Source organism: Aulostomus chinensis, chromosome 15 (assembly GCF_037954235.1).
Source record: "Aulostomus chinensis isolate RoL2024-O1b breed Wild chromosome 15, RoL_Achi_v1.0, whole genome shotgun sequence".
Lineage (NCBI taxonomy): Eukaryota > Metazoa > Chordata > Actinopteri > Syngnathiformes > Aulostomidae > Aulostomus > Aulostomus chinensis.
In genome coordinates this window covers 23,656,041-23,672,741 of record NC_141334.1, presented here as the reverse complement: position 1 = coordinate 23,672,741, position 16,701 = coordinate 23,656,041, and the positions used below count along the sequence as shown (strand labels likewise).

General features: G+C 42.7%; 1 protein-coding gene across 3 annotated transcripts; it reads right to left on the bottom strand.

Annotated features, from left to right (window-relative positions):
• Positions 1 to 857: 857 nt before the first annotated feature.
• Positions 858 to 14,776, bottom strand: LOC147249221 (RAC-beta serine/threonine-protein kinase-like). 3 transcript variants are annotated; one of them, XM_086225797.1, is made up of 15 exons: positions 14,625 to 14,776; positions 13,204 to 13,348; positions 12,919 to 13,047; positions 10,940 to 11,051; positions 10,713 to 10,863; positions 9,595 to 9,726; positions 8,685 to 8,750; positions 7,091 to 7,159; positions 6,804 to 6,926; positions 6,577 to 6,705; positions 5,584 to 5,798; positions 5,412 to 5,499; positions 3,292 to 3,394; positions 3,091 to 3,202; positions 858 to 3,018 (listed from the first exon to the last, which is right to left on the bottom strand). In XM_086225797.1, the coding sequence occupies exons 2-14, from the start codon at positions 13,247 to 13,249 to the stop codon at positions 3,123 to 3,125; spliced, it is 1,443 nt and encodes a 480-aa protein (XP_086081923.1). In that variant the 5' UTR covers positions 13,250 to 13,348; positions 14,625 to 14,776; the 3' UTR covers positions 858 to 3,018; positions 3,091 to 3,122. The 3 variants fall into 3 exon arrangements, with proteins under 3 accessions (XP_086081923.1, XP_086081924.1, XP_086081926.1); XM_086225798.1 differs by having other exon boundaries at positions 13,204 to 13,345; XM_086225800.1 differs by lacking the exon at positions 14,625 to 14,776 and having other exon boundaries at positions 12,919 to 12,976.
• Positions 14,777 to 16,701: the final 1,925 nt, after the last annotated feature.

Here is a 16,701-nt window from a genome sequence, read left to right as displayed (position 1 = left end):
GTCGTGATTAATTCATCTCAGAGGGTCCTGAGGGAACCCTGTCTTCCATGATATCTTAAACATTCGCCTTGATTTTGAGCTGCAAGATGAAACCAAAATGAGCAAATTGTTGGTGGCCAGTAAGTTCACTGAGGGTCAGGACCGTTCTGGTTCTGAGAGATGCTTACACCAACTCGTTCTAGTCTACTGATAAATGTCAGATCATGCAACAATTTGTTTTTGCCAGTACTGGTCATGGGTCTTTGTGAGCTACGTTGGCGCTGTGTGTCTGATCCGTGCGCCTTCAGTGTGAGATGCAGAGACGCTCCACTCTGAATGTGTGTGTCAACATGTGAGGCAGGCGGGGGGGAGTGGCTACAGCACATGTTCCCTGCTGGGGGAAATATGGAAAGCACCTTTAAGGCCATTACACTCTCGTGTTGCTTTGTCAGCAAATCGTTGGTTTCGAACAAACACCGGACACAAGCGCCACCTCCTTACGTAACACTGCCAGTCTCTCATGACAGAACTTCCAGGTCCTGCACCGCTGCTGCTCATGTGAACAGGACAGGAATCATGTGCATCAACTGGATGCTGGGAGCCTGGGTACAGATCATGCCTGCCCCATTACTGAGTACGCATTTTAACAGCTCCAGGTCGACTGCATCTGCTGTCTTTATCAGTCTGTTCCAACTCAGAGGAGTTACAAGTAGCCACGGGACGTCGCCCACTATAAGTTTTGTATCTCAAGAAAATTTACTGTGTACTCAGCAGCATTCTACTGCGCTTTGCTCATGACTCCTTGGCTTTGGTATAAAGACAAATTGCAATATCAGAACTTCAGCACTTATCCAGACACATACAACCACACATTTAAGTATGTAGGACAGTTAACATATGTATTGAATCTTTGTCTTTCAGATCTACATTCATAGACAAATAGTAATGAATTGTTTGAATACAATCATGTAACTGAAAAACATTTCTTTCAACCATACCGCTCTGTAATCCGGGACTATCTGAAGGGGGTTCAGGGTACAGGATTTACAAAGTAAAGCATCATCAAAAGGAAACACAAGAAGACAGCAAAAGCAAGTTAGTTTTCCTAAACAGCATCCGGTAGAGGAAGTGTGTAGCACCAACACAACGAACCTAGTTACCATTTCATGTTCTGGATGATTTAGAAGAGATGGGGAAAAACTGAAAACCATGAAAAGACATCTTTGCAAAGTTGGCATTGCACTCAAACATAAAATCTCCCAATGGACCATGTTCATCACACACACGGCTCCCTGGAACGGCTTTCCACGTAAAATTAGTGGATGTTTCGCTGAGGCAGGGCTCCACGCTGAAGTCTGTCTGGGACCAGTGTACCTCTATAGCAGGCAAAGGGACTAATGGCATAAATAAATCTGAACATGCGTCTCTCCCTCTCTCCTGGCTTGAGGGATCTTTCAGGAGTGGATTTGAGTGTTCCACAGGGTCGGAACCACTGGAACTTCAAGCGTGAAGAACCATGGCAGCGCTGCAGAAGCGTTTAAGACGGATTAGACAAAAGATTTCTTTGGGATAAATCTGGTGGAAAGGGTTCATGTTGCCGCAGCGGGGCCAGTAGGTGAGCTTATACCACTATGAAACTACTATAAAATTAGCTCAGCACCCATCTGCTCAAACACCCACACTTTTAACTGTACATCCAAATAACCAAATTAAAAAGCACATTCATGTAATATTTAAGTGAATTTTGTTTGTGAATAAATGGAAAAACTGACAGTTGTAAATTTGATAAATATAAGAACCACCTGAGACCAGAGGGGGGAATTAAAAGCTGTGATTTTTCAAAACGCTGTTGAAAGAAAACTTAAAATGGGACTAAAATGCTACGAAAAGAGAACGTGAACTCACGACGTGACTCAGTTTGGGTTGAAGGTTTTGTCTCACTGACAGTTTTTCAAAGGTAGTGCTGGTAAAACTTTTGGTATAAATACAGAAACAATCGGTTATGATTTTAACTTTTAACAAAGGAAGAGGAAAGGTCCCAAAATGAAAAAAAGTTCTCAAAATACAGCTGCATGAAGTTACTTAAACCTACAACTGACCGCATATTGATTGAAACCAGGAAATATAAATCAGCAGCTCCGAACTCACATCATGATACGTGGAGCTAAAAACAGAAACTGGTGATACTGGTGACACGTGGGCCGTGCCCCCGATCCAGGACTTCAGTTCCCTCATGCACGCGGTCCATCTGAGAAACAATAAGTCTTATTTTAATCACTAAGTGCTAAATGACCTTCTTAAATTAAATGGCTGGTGTTTATTTGTTGGATCAAGAAAGATCAAAACCATCTCAGAATTAAAAAACAAACTTAAAAAATAAAAACATACACCTTGTGCATTTAGGTATTCACAATTCTAATTAATTGCTTTTGTTGTATTTAACAACTAAGTTAAAAAAAAAAAATCACACACCCAATTCTGTGATGAGCATACTAAAATAAAACTGATTCATGATCATTGCATACAGTTTAAAAAAGGAGAGTGTTTGACGTGGTCAAAGCTGTTGATCATCATGGATTCATCAGTTGCTCCTGATGCAGCGTGGACTCGACCGCCACACACACACTCTCAGACTCCGCTGAGGACAGTCACTTTGGATAAGATGACCATGCACTCTCAAAAAAACAAACAAACAAGAGAAAAACAAACACACACACACGCACACACACACAACCTACAGCCAGTAAACTGCTATACTTCTTCCTACCTCATATGTGAACCTGTCAATCACAGCATCATGAAGGAGCCGTATGGCTTTTCATAAAAACCTTAGAAGGGAGAGAATTACTGGCAGTTTTACAGTGTGGAAAAGCAGCAGCAGCAGTTGTGTATATGACATCAGTCCTGGTTGTGTTGTTGAGTTGTGCTGATGACCGTGTGAGGTACGCAAGTCCAGTTTGATACAGTACAGCCAGCGCGGCGTGGCCAGGCCTTGTCTGTAGTGTGGACACTGTGGCCAGCAGCCGAGGCACTTAGATCCTGCCAGGACGAAAACCTTGTTAGGAGATGACAATTCTTCTGGTCTAAGAGCTGTAAGGAGCGTGTACATGCCTCATGTCTGTCTGTGTGTGGCAGCGATGACATCACTCTCTTATGCTAGCACAATAGGAGAATTGGGGGAAATGTGCTTGTTGTCCAGGGTCCTCGCAGTCAAGACTGTTATCTGGAAGAGCAACAAACAGCAGAGGGGTCAGTTGGTACGTCCCGGCCCATAATCCAGGACAGGTGGACCAGGTGTGTCAGAGCACTCACACTTGTCTGGAGGAGTAAGAGTGATGGTCTGCGCTGTGAACTCATCATCGAAGTACCGCGTGTCCGTCTCTGACGTGACTTGTGGTCTGAAGAGGGGGGTGAGCTGGGGGGTAGCAGAGCAGATTTACAGAACGTACACATATTGTCCTTGATAGAAGACCTTAACTCATTCCTCTCAAAGTGGACCAAAGGAAATTCAGCTCTTTTCCAGTTCACATTTATCAGTTTGCTGGAAGAGGACATTGTTCTCTCTCGTCCCCTTCAGCTCTGATGGGGCCTCAGTCCTCTTTCTGTTCTCACTATCTGGAGCTTAGCCCTTGATCGCTTTGGATGATGGGTAATTTTCACTTGGAACAAGATGGCTGCTGCTGCATGATCTGTCTACCGCAAGCCTAGATGGCTATAATACAAAGTGAACCCGGAGGTCTCTGCGTTCATCATGCACAGATCAGCGAACCACGACAGAGGCTGTGAAGTGAACCCAACTCAAGTGATACGAATTCGGACTCATATGCACAGAACATGCTGCCTCATGGATGGGAGCTCACTTTGAGGGTTGAGAGTGTGACAACATCCTAAAATGGTCCATTCAAGTGGTAACTTTATGAGGTGTGAGAACAAACACAAGTGACGTGAGAAAACAAGGCGAGTGATCCCTGAGCCGTGTTCACTGTTTTCACGATCACAGCTGATGCACAGACCAGATCAGAGCAAGTTTTCGACAGCGCGGCAGCGGCTGTCCTACTTGTGATGTTGCACGACTGCACCTGACTGAGTGGAGCAGCCACAGTTACAAGCGCAGGAAAAGAGTTCTGACAACACACCGTCGTCATAGCAACGAAGAGAGGAGGCCGCCTGCATTGGCTGAGAGTGGAATCCACTCTGAGTTTCTGCTGACTAAGTACGTGTCAGAAAAACAAAAAACTGCATGGAGTTTGCTGGGGACAGTCAAGAGCTACAGTAAACTCAACTATGGCACTCAAGCACCAGATTGAATCTGTCAGGGCATTTACTTTATTTTACATTCTGATGCAACTTATTCGATTGGCTGCACAAAAGCCACATTATGATCAGTAAAAGCTTTTGGGGGGACGTCACAAGTTTAAATGAATGAACATTCAACCGAACTCCATCAGCACAGGTTGTAGTTTTGTTGCTGATGTCAGAGCTGGGATACATTGAATCGTCCATCTTTGCTCACTCCATCTTACTGTTACCCTCGTAGGTGCAACAACAGATTATGAACTTTTTGAAAGTTTCGCTCTATCCTAACAAGGAGCGTTAAGAAATTTCGCGTCACGAAATTAAAAAAATGACAAAATAAAATTCAAAGACGCACAAAATAAAAATCAATGTAAAAAAAAACAACAACAACAATGCGAAGCGGCGCCGAAAACCACTAACACTGATGATCTTTGACCCTCTCACCTACTGTACACATATTACAAGAAGAAGAAGAAGAAGCGGAAAAACAATCCTTTCAAAATGGAGGAAGACGAGGTCGAACAAGTAGCAGACGCTCCTTCATCAAACAAATCGTTGTGTGGACTTATTTTGGCTTCCCATGTTAAAGACAAGGCAGCAAGGAGACGACTGTAGATAAAACAAAAACGGTGGTCAAACTATGAGCGTCAACAACACCGTAGACTGGGGCGAGCACTGCTAGCATGATGTCCTGTTGAAGGCTCAATATTCCAGCTCACCGAGGTCAGAGGTTTAGAATCTAGATTAGACTGCAGCCCTGAGGATTATTTAATATTTGTTTTCCTTTTCATCAAGAATGGAGTCGTCCTCATTGTTATTTTAGGTTTGTATTTGCATTGTAGTCTAAATAAGGGAAAAAATACAAATATTTTGCTTTTTCAAAGCAAAAAGCATTTTATTTTGTACCGACACAGCAAAAGCTTGTATGTCTGCATATTAAGAATATTTGGTTTTTGCATTTCTGATTTTTGATTTTCTTTCATCTTTACTTCGTATCGTGAGTATTTTCTATCGTGAGCCCTGTTTCCTGAGTAGACTATTTCGTTGCACCCCTAACGCTAACAGTATTAGCAGTGACAAGCAGGTAAATATGAATGGTCCTTTTCACAGCTGGGTGTAGTCTCAGGAAGTCTTACCTTCTTCTGTACCACGTCCTGCCAGATGATAGTGACAAAAAATTTGTGACTCATTACTTCTTTGGCATCATTGGGACCACCGCCTAACCTGAGGGTCAGAACAGGACAATATATGACCTGAATATGATGTTTCCACATCAAAAGCAGCAGAGTGACCTTCCAGGTAAAGAACCTTTGTTTGGGGTCCTTCTTGAGCAGGCCCGCCAGCAGGGACTTGGCCTCAGGGGACAGGTTCCTGGGGAAGCGGATCTCCTCCATGAGGATGAGCTCAAACAAGCGCTCGTGGTCCTGGTTGTAGAAGGGCAGCCGGCCACACATCATCTCATACATGACGACACCCAAACCCCACCAGTCCACCGCCCGGCCATAGTCATTATCCTCCAGGACCTGGAGGAGAGCACAGGTTTGCTCATAGCACACTCGTATTGAGAACAGGTCCAAGGTAGTCTGTCTGTTAGCAGGAACAAATAAAAACTACAAGGTTGATTCTTACCAAATTTTATCTTCAGAAGGTAAAAAAATACCATCAAACTGATTCAAAAAGATAAAGTGAAGTGTTTGTATCGCCTGTATGAGGGTGTAATGCTGCATTCTGTTTATATCGCCATGCTTCGCCATTCCTTAGAGCGACTCTGACCATGTCTGAAATCACTACACCAGCCTCTCAGCAATGATACTGATGCATAAAGATGTTAGTCAATGAAGCTCAGTAATTACCCAAAGCCCACTGAAGGCAACTACAGACCCTTTCTCAAGATTCTTTTTTTTTTTAAATCCTTTGCCTTCAACTATATGAATCAATAAATCCACAGATCCCCTGAATAATTTTCTCAGCCCGTTTAGCATCAACCGTAGCAAGCATGGGGGGGAGTTGCTCCGGTGGCACATCATTCTCATGTTTTGCTCATACGTGGCTTCACAGTTTACAACGAACTTCGTTGTTTTTCCATCCGTAAATGGTCCCACACCAAACTTTGCAATGACCTCTTAATGTTTATGTCAGCAGCAGCAGCTAAAAGGGTCTGCTGTCTCCTAAAACCAGTTGAATATCGCCCCCTGATGGTAAGATGTCCCATTGCTCCAACAGAGTGAAATTACACTACATTGTTGACAGTCAATATACGTAGCGGAGGGACTGTGTCGAGGTCTTGGTCAAGCATCCTACCTCAGGAGCCAGATACTCAGGAGTTCCACAGAAGGTTTTCATAGTAGCGTCAGGGGTAATGCCCTCCTTACACAGGCCAAAATCTGTGATTTTGATATGGCCGTCCTTGTCCAGCATCAGATTCTCCAGCTGAAATAGAAAACATATACATGTACACTTGCTCCCTAAATGTGTCCACAGGACTGATATCATATATTTCCAAACTGACTGACAGAAAAAGAGTTCACCTTAAGATCACGATACACAACATCACGTGAATGGAGGTACTCGAGTGCTGACACAATCTCGGCACCATAAAAGCGTGCACGGTCTTCTGTGAAAACCCGTTCCCGTGACAAGTGGAAGAAGAGCTGAAAGAGGAGAGCGCAGTTGGAATCACACACTCCTTGACTGGATAAGAAATGTTTGGTCACAGTAAACCCCTGATAACAGGAGACAGTGGTGCCTTTCACTAAGACTGACGTGTGTGTGTGTGTGTGTGTGTGTGTGTCTGTGCGCGTGCGCCAAGTCTCACCTCACCGCCATTGGCATATTCCATTACAAAACACAGGCGATCGTTGGTTTGGAAGGCATATTTCAGTGTCTGCGGGATGAGAATGATCATATTACAGAAGGAAATGATCATTATTACGTATTTGTCCTTCATGTCATGCAAAGCTGTGAGCATCAGAGGAAGCATGCGTTTACGTTGAATAAACCTGCACCAAACGCAAATATGATCATTTTTCTGAAAAATCTTATATCCTTTCATTTGATGTCCCACTCAAGCACAAAGTCCATTCTCAATGTCTGTCTCCTGAATACTGGAACGGGATCAGCTTCCAGGATGTTGATGTCACTACTTAAGCTCATAGGACTCTTAAAATCTAATTTTCAGTTACCAGAGGAAATTTTTATCCAGTTTACATCCAAGATTTACAACAAGATTGCTTGCCACTTGAAATTAGGGCAGTGCAACATTTTGGTATTTATCGTGGTCCATGTATGTACCATTATGGTACAAAATAAAAATGTCTACCAAATGATATGGACCTCTACCATTTGCATCTACTTGTCATAAAGATGCTGCAGAGCTTGAAATAGATGTTTACTTTTTTAATATTCCCGTCGCTCACATTGTTAATTGGCTGCACTATTGGGACTGAATAGTGATTGTTCACATGTTCTTATTTGTGACAATTCTGTTGCTCAATGTCAAAACTGAAAGGAGAAAGAAAATGCCTGCCATTTGCACTTCGAAGGATGATCAAAACCAGTGATGACAGTTTATTAAATTTTCAGGATATACACTGTTACTGAGATATGAAAGGTAAGTGACAGTCGGCCAATATATCGGCTGTTGTTGGCCCATCACGGGTCTGAGACCTGCTGATCACCGGTGACCAGAGCTGAGTGACAGGCCGACCGAGACCAGCTGAGGCGGGTCCATTTCCACCGCTGCCACCTTCCCTTCAACTGCTCTGTCTCATGGTGCACCTGTAGTGTAAACTGGCCTTTCAATTTCCACCAGTTAATGAAAACAACTGTGTAGCGTCAGAGTTTGTACGTGCATGATTCCACCCAGGGAGCCGGACCAGACAGCACAAGGAGAAGAAAAATGCATTCCATTGATTGGAAGAGACTTTGAATCATCATAGACAGTCACACTGTTGCCTAAAACGGAACAGATTTTAACTTTTGCACCAGGATGCATTTGTGAATTATTTTATACCCCTGAGCTACGTTCAGTATGTGAACCCATTTAAATAGAGAAGCAACAGAATTGCAGGATTATACTTTTAGCGAGTCGAGTGTCTGTCCCACAGTTTGGGTACGATGTGTTACATGGCTCAGTAACGTAAAATACATCCACAGAAATGTAATATTTACTCCTTAGATGTTTAAAAGAGGGGAAATAAAGGTATCGGTTTAGTATTGAGAGATGTCCCATCCCTGAAAAACTCACAAATACAACAAAGCTGCCACTGGCATCACACTACATTCCACGACGCTACACTCGTGCCAGCAGGGCTGATAAAGAGGAGCTCAGAGCGTTGACACTTGTTGCTCTCGCTCTCTCTCTGACAGCAGTATTCCTGCTCGAAGATGAAGTAGGCTTGTACACTCACCGTGAGGAAGGGATGATTTGTGTTTTGTAACACTCTGCTCTCTGTAACTGTGTGGGCCACCTCATCCTGCCAACAAGCATAAAACACAAAATCTCAAATATCACTCTCTCCCACCCTGAACCTCTCCTTCACTTCAACCCACATAGACTCTGGCTCTGCTTGACACCACTATTGTCACCACCGTCGTAGGCCAGCTCGCTCGTGTGCGATTGTTGGGTCTCTTTAAACTACATTAATTTAAAAGAGTGCGGACATAAACATGCTTGGTCATGAGATTATGTTGTCACTTGAGACGATAAAAATATATCTGAGTTGACTTGATCTCCATCTCGCTGGGTTTCCATCACCCTGTTTTTATGGGAATTTTGAAGTATTTCACAATAAAAGGAGGATGGAAATGCTAACAATGAAAAAAAAAAACACAAGCAAAGGGAGGAGGAGTTACGTCACTAACAGGCAGCAAGCATGGCAGACAGAGATGTTGAGTTAGCTGCAGAGAAAAATAAAGACTGTGATGTCCAGATCTATAAAAAGGGGGCCACTATTACAGACAGCCAGAGGGAAGAAGCATTGCTTCATAAAACTTTTAATGTTGCTCGTTATTTGTCCTCATTAATGGCAGCTTTTGCAAAAGGTGTCAAATACAACATGGCAGCACAGGTGGCTCAAGCGCAAGGGAGTCGGTTCCATTTTATATATCGGAGAATAGGCGTATAATATATCGGCGCAATACAACCAAATGATCAAACTATGGATGCATCAAAGCTCTTGGGCAGCTGAGTTGGTTGGGGCCACACAGGGGGTCTGATTCTCCCTCCTCTGCTTGTAATGTCTGCCTTGATAAACACGGGAGCCAAACGTTGAGCCAATATTGAGAGTACTTCTGCTGGGAAAGCACATCCCTACTTACCTTTGCTATGATGACCTCTTTACGCAGGATTTTCATGGCATAATGTACTCCGGTGGACTTCTCCTTGACCAAAATCACCTTCCCAAATGTCCCTTTCCCGAGCAGCTTCAGGTACTCAAAGTCACTCATTGTCTGTGGAGAACACAAGGCTTCTTTAGAGATGCCAAGTTTAGCAAATTTAATCACAAAACACGTGTCAGTGAAGACGTTTTACGCGAAGCTTATATGTCCCAATGGCTGCAAGGATCCACTTCTAAATTCAATATCTTCATCTTCTTGAGTTTCTTCATAAACCAGTGTTTTTAATCACTACCGGAACTAGAAATGATATTCATTACATAATTTATTTATTTGACAATGTTCAGTTCCTCAGCTGCACCAGAGTAAATACAAGCCCTAAGAGCTGCAGTCCCTGGGCAGTAAGAGTGAGACTCCAGATGACAGTATATTATTGACTATATGACCTGATTTTCTATTTGCACACAGATGACCTCTGTTTGAGACATGACCTGAGAGGACAAGAAGACCCCAGCAGTAAACCTTGCGTGGTTACAGTGCCCATCAGACAGTGAAGGTTTTATACATTTTCATGAAGGTGTTATGTAACTCAAGTCAAAATGATTTCACAAGGATTTGGATTTTTCACCCCTGCAATATAATACATAAATCCCTCTATAATACTTCATGGCTTAGTAGCCACAGTTTCTTGGTTTTCATTGCATCTCTGCTTGAGGTATTGACTTACCTGCCGTTAGATTTTAAAATAAAAACTTATCACCTGAATCAAAAGAATATTCGCTATGCAGAAATATGTTGCTCATGTTAACATGCTCCTTTGCTGGGCTTTGAGATGAACCTCTTCAGCACACAACTCTGCAGAGTAATCAATGCTAATTTATCCAGATCCCCCACATTTACAGCCTCCAGGCCCGTTATCTTAGCAAAGCCAGATTATCACAATTGCCAGACACAAAATGATAACCCTGAAGGAAACTAACAGTAAAGAACCGACCATTAACAGGACACAAACTGTTCCAGGGAAAACAAAGAGCATTTTAGCTGAAATCTTTGGATCGGCTCACACCATCTCCATCGTCCATGACGACAGATCTTCTTACCACTTTGTTCCGGCTCTTGGACATCGCCACCTCCATATCCTCCAGGCTGCTCTCGCTGGGTGAGCCAAACACATCCATCGGCTCCTCTTCCTCCTGTTCTCGCATCTTCAAACTGTTGGCCACAGCCTGGATTGCTCGCATCCATTCCTCTCTAGGACCACATAAACATGCCGGCCTCAAACAAATGTACGGAGTTTCATTATTACAACTTTTTCAGTCCCTCTTACCTCTCGTCATTGCTGTCCACGTGAAAGGTGCGTTCAATGACAGTGGTCCACTGTAGGCAACGAATGACAAACGTGTTGGGTCTGGGTTTTTCAGTCTTCATTAGCTGGCATTCTGGGCGGGAGAAAACCCAACTGACATGAATGATTGATGCATGAATGATACAAAGGTCTGATCTCCAGACGTGTTACCTACTCCTGCGTCACCACCAAAGCATCTGCCCAGGACAACCTGCTGGGCTTCCATTACATTACCATCGATCAGCGTGCCAGGCCAGTGCAGTACTGTTGTCGTTGCAGAGCAAGCGTGTTGTAACCTATCCAAACATAGAGCTTCCTCTGACGCTGTTTGTTCATCCACACCACTAAGCATCCACCAATGAAGGTGAACCAGAACTGGAAGATCCTCCAGCATGGTTTGAACCAGGTGGAACAGAATAAGCTGATTTATGCCTGTCAGCCATCATTGTTGTCAGTTCTGTAGCAGCTAGACACCAAACCTGCTGGGATTATCAACAGGTTTGTCACTGAGTGACAACGTAGTGACTGGTCGAGTGTCTCATTAGCTGTTGCTCAAAACTGGCTGCTCTCAAAACAACTCAGTGGGACGTGACACAGAATGCTGACTGGCACTACGGTGAGGCAAAGCTCTCGTCTCAGCAGATGATCCACAGGTTCGGGGACCAGCTCAGGTCAAAAAGGAGCAAAGTCTGATTTGTGTATCAGCAGTCTGGGACGGCCTGAGCACCTGTGGGTGCAGAGTTGTTCAGCAATGGCAGACCTCACATAGATTTACAAGGTTCCCTTGATTCAAGTCTCAATATTTACAGGCATCAAATCCACTGAGTTTTTTTTAATGGATGAGATTCTCACTACGTTTGTGACAATTTTTTTTTAAACTGGGAAATCCTAAGTGTGTGACCTTTGATAAAGACCCAGGAATAATTCCTGTGTGGATGCATCGATTCAGCAGAGGTGTTTTACCTGCATCACCACTTTCCCAGACAAGGTTGTGACAGCTGAATTTCAGTTTTTCATTTTCTTTTTCTTTGTGTTTCTGCAGAGGTCTCTCGCCTTGCATTTCAGAGAGTTTGTGTTGTCCAATCACAGTGGAGGAGGGGCAGGACAAATGCTGCAAGACCAATCACCCCTTTGGACATGTATGAGTGCTTAACAACAACAAATGGGTGCTTGAACCAGACAACTGCACTTGCAAAAGACGCTAAACAAGAACTGTAGCTTGGAATTACAGCAAGTTGCTGCTGACCGACCCTCACACGTGAAAAAATACCAAGGTTTTTGTCACAATATTTATATATTTTTTTGTGTACGGCTTTATATTGAAGTCTTAGACACCTGCACCGCCGCTGTGAACAGATTCACATTGAAAGCAGAACTTCCTGAATAATGCAAATAATTGTTTGTCTCCCCTGTAGAAAAATATCGAGCAACTTATCAAAATAAATTGTGAATCCCCTACAGCAGTCTGTTTAACTCAAACTGATGATCTAACACACACTTTAAGTACCTCAATCCCAAGAAAAGCTCCACACTTGCCTGCTGGTTTTGACTTAATAACAGCATTGTATCACCATGTTGTTAATTGAAGGCAGAGTCTGTCTGTGTATTTTTTAGCAATCTCTCAGAATTCGTGTTATCATCATCATCATAACCCCTGGTATTTTCATCTGTCTCGAGGAACAGTTTCAAAGTTCCCACTTATCTGACAGAAAATCACAACACTTTTTTTTTAATTTCCTACATAAGCCTTGTAGTGTATTATTGAGGACAGGCCAGTCGTCTCAACCACTGATTAATAAAAAAAAGAAAGAAGAGCATTATAGTTTTGTTGCACCAAGGCTGCCAAGGTTTTTGTCTTCTGTTGCACCCCTAGATTGGATTCACATCTAAACTAAAGTAAAAACATCCAACTAACTGGAGGCACAATGAGAACAAAAATGTTCAACATCTAAAAAACTGACCTGCCACGGAGAAGTTGTTGAGAGGTGGCGAAGTCTGATCACTCAGTTCCGGCTTCTCCTTGTAACCGATGAAGGAACCGTCACTCTTAAGGATAAAATACCTCGGCCGCCATGTCTTGATGTACTCACCTGAGGAAGACAAATTACCAACAAGATTTCTATGAAACTTTGTGCAGTGTGTGTGGTAAACAGGCAGTCTTTCATCCCTTGTTAGAACAAACTGAGCTAATGAGTCTCCATTTGCCGGACTGTGTCTCTCTTGATGAGTGAGCAGCATGACTCTACCTCGTTTGTGGAGCCAGCCCTCTCTGACTACATTAACTTCATTCATGGTGAGAAATGACGGTCAGGAGCAGGAGGATGGGGGAGGGAACAGTTGCTTTCTCTCTTGATCAATCAAGTCACAGTGATCAGATGTGAAGAGCACCTGCTGAACAAAGCAAGACACGCACATGAAAACAGGACAAAGTCACGGTTAGTTACAGAGAGGAGACACACTACAGAGCAGTCAACAGTTACAATATAAAACTGCATTTTTAACCATTTCATTACAGTACATTACATGCTGTACACAGACATAGCGCACCTGTAAAATGACGCAAACTCCATCTAACACTGTAATCCACACCATTTACAGCCTTGAGTCTGACATTATGAACTGAAATCATCTGCATAAATTAGGGCCACAATTATTTATTGGACTGTTAGTCGGCTATAAGTTTTAGTCAAGCTCTGAGTGGCAGGAAATGGAGAATCAAACTCCTATGCTTGTGTAGATGGAGCAGAAATACTCTATTTACCGAGTAGTATTTTCTTGTACATGATTCTGTGCATTGGTACCAGAACAGACAAACGAGCCAAAAATAATTATATTGTTTATTAGAATTTAATCAAGCAATGAATTATAATATGGTAAAAACATGTTAACGCATGTAGCGATTACTGTAATTTTATACATCAATTAATTATTCAGGATAAGTTAAAACACGTAAACGCTACTCTGCATCAATTCCCATTAATTCAACGCCACTATTAATAGTGGAGAATACAGTTCGCATCGAGGAGTTGTTCTTACGTTGTCGATGAAACAGGAAAAAAAATCTTGCAAATCGAGTCAAATGACAACAAATAAAACTGTGGTAAATTTTCGGTTATTCCCGTTGATTGGGGTTTAATTTTGCATTCCTTTTTACAGCTAATCGTCCTCCAGCTAGCGTCCACGCTTCCATCCGCTCTCAGGACGATAAGTTATTTAACATGTATCTGGTTACCCCGCCAACTTTTTTTTTTTACTTTCTTTTTAACAATGAATATATTTTTCATCACATTCCTGAGGCTCGAGTTAAAAGCAACGACAAAGCTAGTTCAAGCTCACTGGCAGTACATGTAACTTCATATACTGCAGTATTTACGGCTAAGACATATGTGAGCTTGCCACATATCATTTAGCGTATTTACCGCTGAACCTTATATAAGCGGCCAACGTTTTAACATCTACGAGAGCGCAAAGGTTGTTTACTGTCAGTAAACACTGACTCAACATTAGTGATCAAATGCCTTGTTATTGAGGTAACTTTAGCCATGCTAGTTTCGAGGTAACGTTAGTCAAAGAACGAGTATCGTCGATATATCCGCAATTTGAAGCCCCCTCGACAAACCTCGACAGCCGATATTAACATCTAAACACGACAGAAGACTCAACGCACATATCAATAACTTTATCCCACGTTGCTCTCGTCTCAACGTAGTTTTGACAGGCTAGCTCGAGACCAGGCCGCCCACCCAGCAAACACCATGGATGGACTTTTTCTTCTTCTTCTTCTTCTGCTTCTTCTTCTTCGTCTTCTTCTGCTTCTTCTTCTTCTACTCCTTCTTTGAGTTCAAGAGGCAGCTGGCGTCCAGGGCGCTGTACTACTGCCACCTGCTGGAGTTTTTTTTAAATCCTGCAATGTTCAATTGATTAAATATCTCCTGCGCTCTCCTCTCCTCTCACATATCTTTATTCCTCCGCTTCTTTCCCTTATATTTCCTTCATCATTCTCTTTCTCGATGCAATATACTTTATATTACTACTACACGCCTTATATAGGGTGTGTAAACATTTGGGAACTTTGATGCAGTCGTCATCTTCTTGCATGAAACCAGGAAACAAACAGTTTTCGATCATGAGACGACTTTACATAATATAACACACTTTACATATGTCATTGGGACCCTATATTCATGAAAATAAAATTTAAAATAAACTTTTGAAAGAAAGAAAATAAACTGATCTTATTCAACACATCCGGGAGAGATCCAGTACATGACTAGACACCTGGTCAGAGAGCAGAGATGTGGAGAAATTGAGTCTAAAGTGTGTATCCTTGATATTATATGTTCCTGCTGTTTTCTGTAGTCGCTCAGTAATATTAGTCTTTGAGGAGTTCTGAAGCAAAATGACACATAATGTGGTTCAGCAAGAATGTTTTCAATGCAGTTGTAAGAGCAAAACTTGATTTGTGTACTAAGGTTGGGCTATAAGAATGTTTCTCAGGGTAGTGAGACTTCAAATACATCCCAGGCACTGTAGGAGGCAGGCAGGCATGACAACCACACCACTGGCTACGAAAATATCAGTTTGCCTTGATTCAATAATGATACCATTAATGTAAAGCAATTTCAGGAGGTGACTGAGAACAGAAATGTGTGGCGACACATGCAAAGGAGTGTAAGGTTATATATCAAGTCAACACTGGATCACCTCACCGTGAACCCACTTATGAATATGAAGCCACCGTAATTACCTCTCAGGTACCGATGCAAAAGTGGCAAATTACAGTGGCTTCATATTCGGAAGTGGGTTCACAGCGAGGTGATCCAGCCAATTGTGCTCCTTAATTTTGGCTGCTGTATCATCCTCGGCGAACGTAGAAGAGTCCTATCTAGATACTGTGCAGGCAAATTTAAACTTTTCCACTCACTCATTATCCAATCAAACACTCGCTCACTCACTCGGACAGATGTTCATGGAAGAATTCCATGCAGGAATGAGCTTCCAGTCATGAGATGGAACTCCTACCATCACAGACGAACGGACACAGTGTCTTATCAGAAAAACAGAAGAGGACTCAACCACCGCCACCAGCCACCTCCGCTCTCACCTGCCCACAGTTCACCAAAAAATGCATCTTGCAGACTCAGGTGACTGCAGATGTCCCTTTACTTGTTACACAGTCAGAACCAGAAACAGTTCTAGCAGAGTTGACATTTTGGCTGGTCCTGAACAGGTAAGGCTTGGTGTTGGGGCTCAAGATTGAGGTAACATAGTGGCTGGGTCAAGATCAACAAAGATCTAAATAAGGCTGAACCCACCATGCAGGTGTTTGAGGGGAGGGCATGTGGAACCTGCGTCATGTATTGAGTCTATACTGTTGACCTTGGCATTTAATATCTAAATCTGTGGTTCTCAAAGGTATCACACACCGAGATCCTACAGCCGTTCCTACAGCTCACAGGTTCGCTCAGTTCTAATTTCAGGAAAAGGGAGATTGGTACTAGTACACTATACAGTATAGAAAATTAGTATGACCTTCAGCCCACACAAAGCACACACATTCACTTCTTCGGAGGAAAATAGTAGAAAATAAATTGATTCAAGCACCATGTTGCATCCTGAGCGATTTCCCTCCATCTCTATGAAACAAAAAGGGAGATATATATATATATATATATAACCCTAAATCTAAATATGACCCACACAACCAAAATTCACTATAAGTAAATAAACCAAAGTATCTCAGG

What these genes read in the sequence shown, in the direction of transcription:
- LOC147249221 (XM_086225797.1), bottom strand. Translation starts at nt 13,249, where the DNA reads ATGAATGAAGTTAATGTAGTCAGAGAGGGCTGGCTCCACAAACGAG. An exon ending in CCAAGAGCCGGAACAAAGTG is followed by an intron (nt 9,727 to 10,712) that starts GTAAGAAGATCT and finishes TGTTCTCCACAG; the next exon opens with ACAATGAGTGACTTTGAGTA. An exon ending in CTGAGTATCTGGCTCCTGAG is followed by an intron (nt 5,799 to 6,576) that starts GTAGGATGCTTG and finishes GCTCTCCTCCAG; the next exon opens with GTCCTGGAGGATAATGACTA.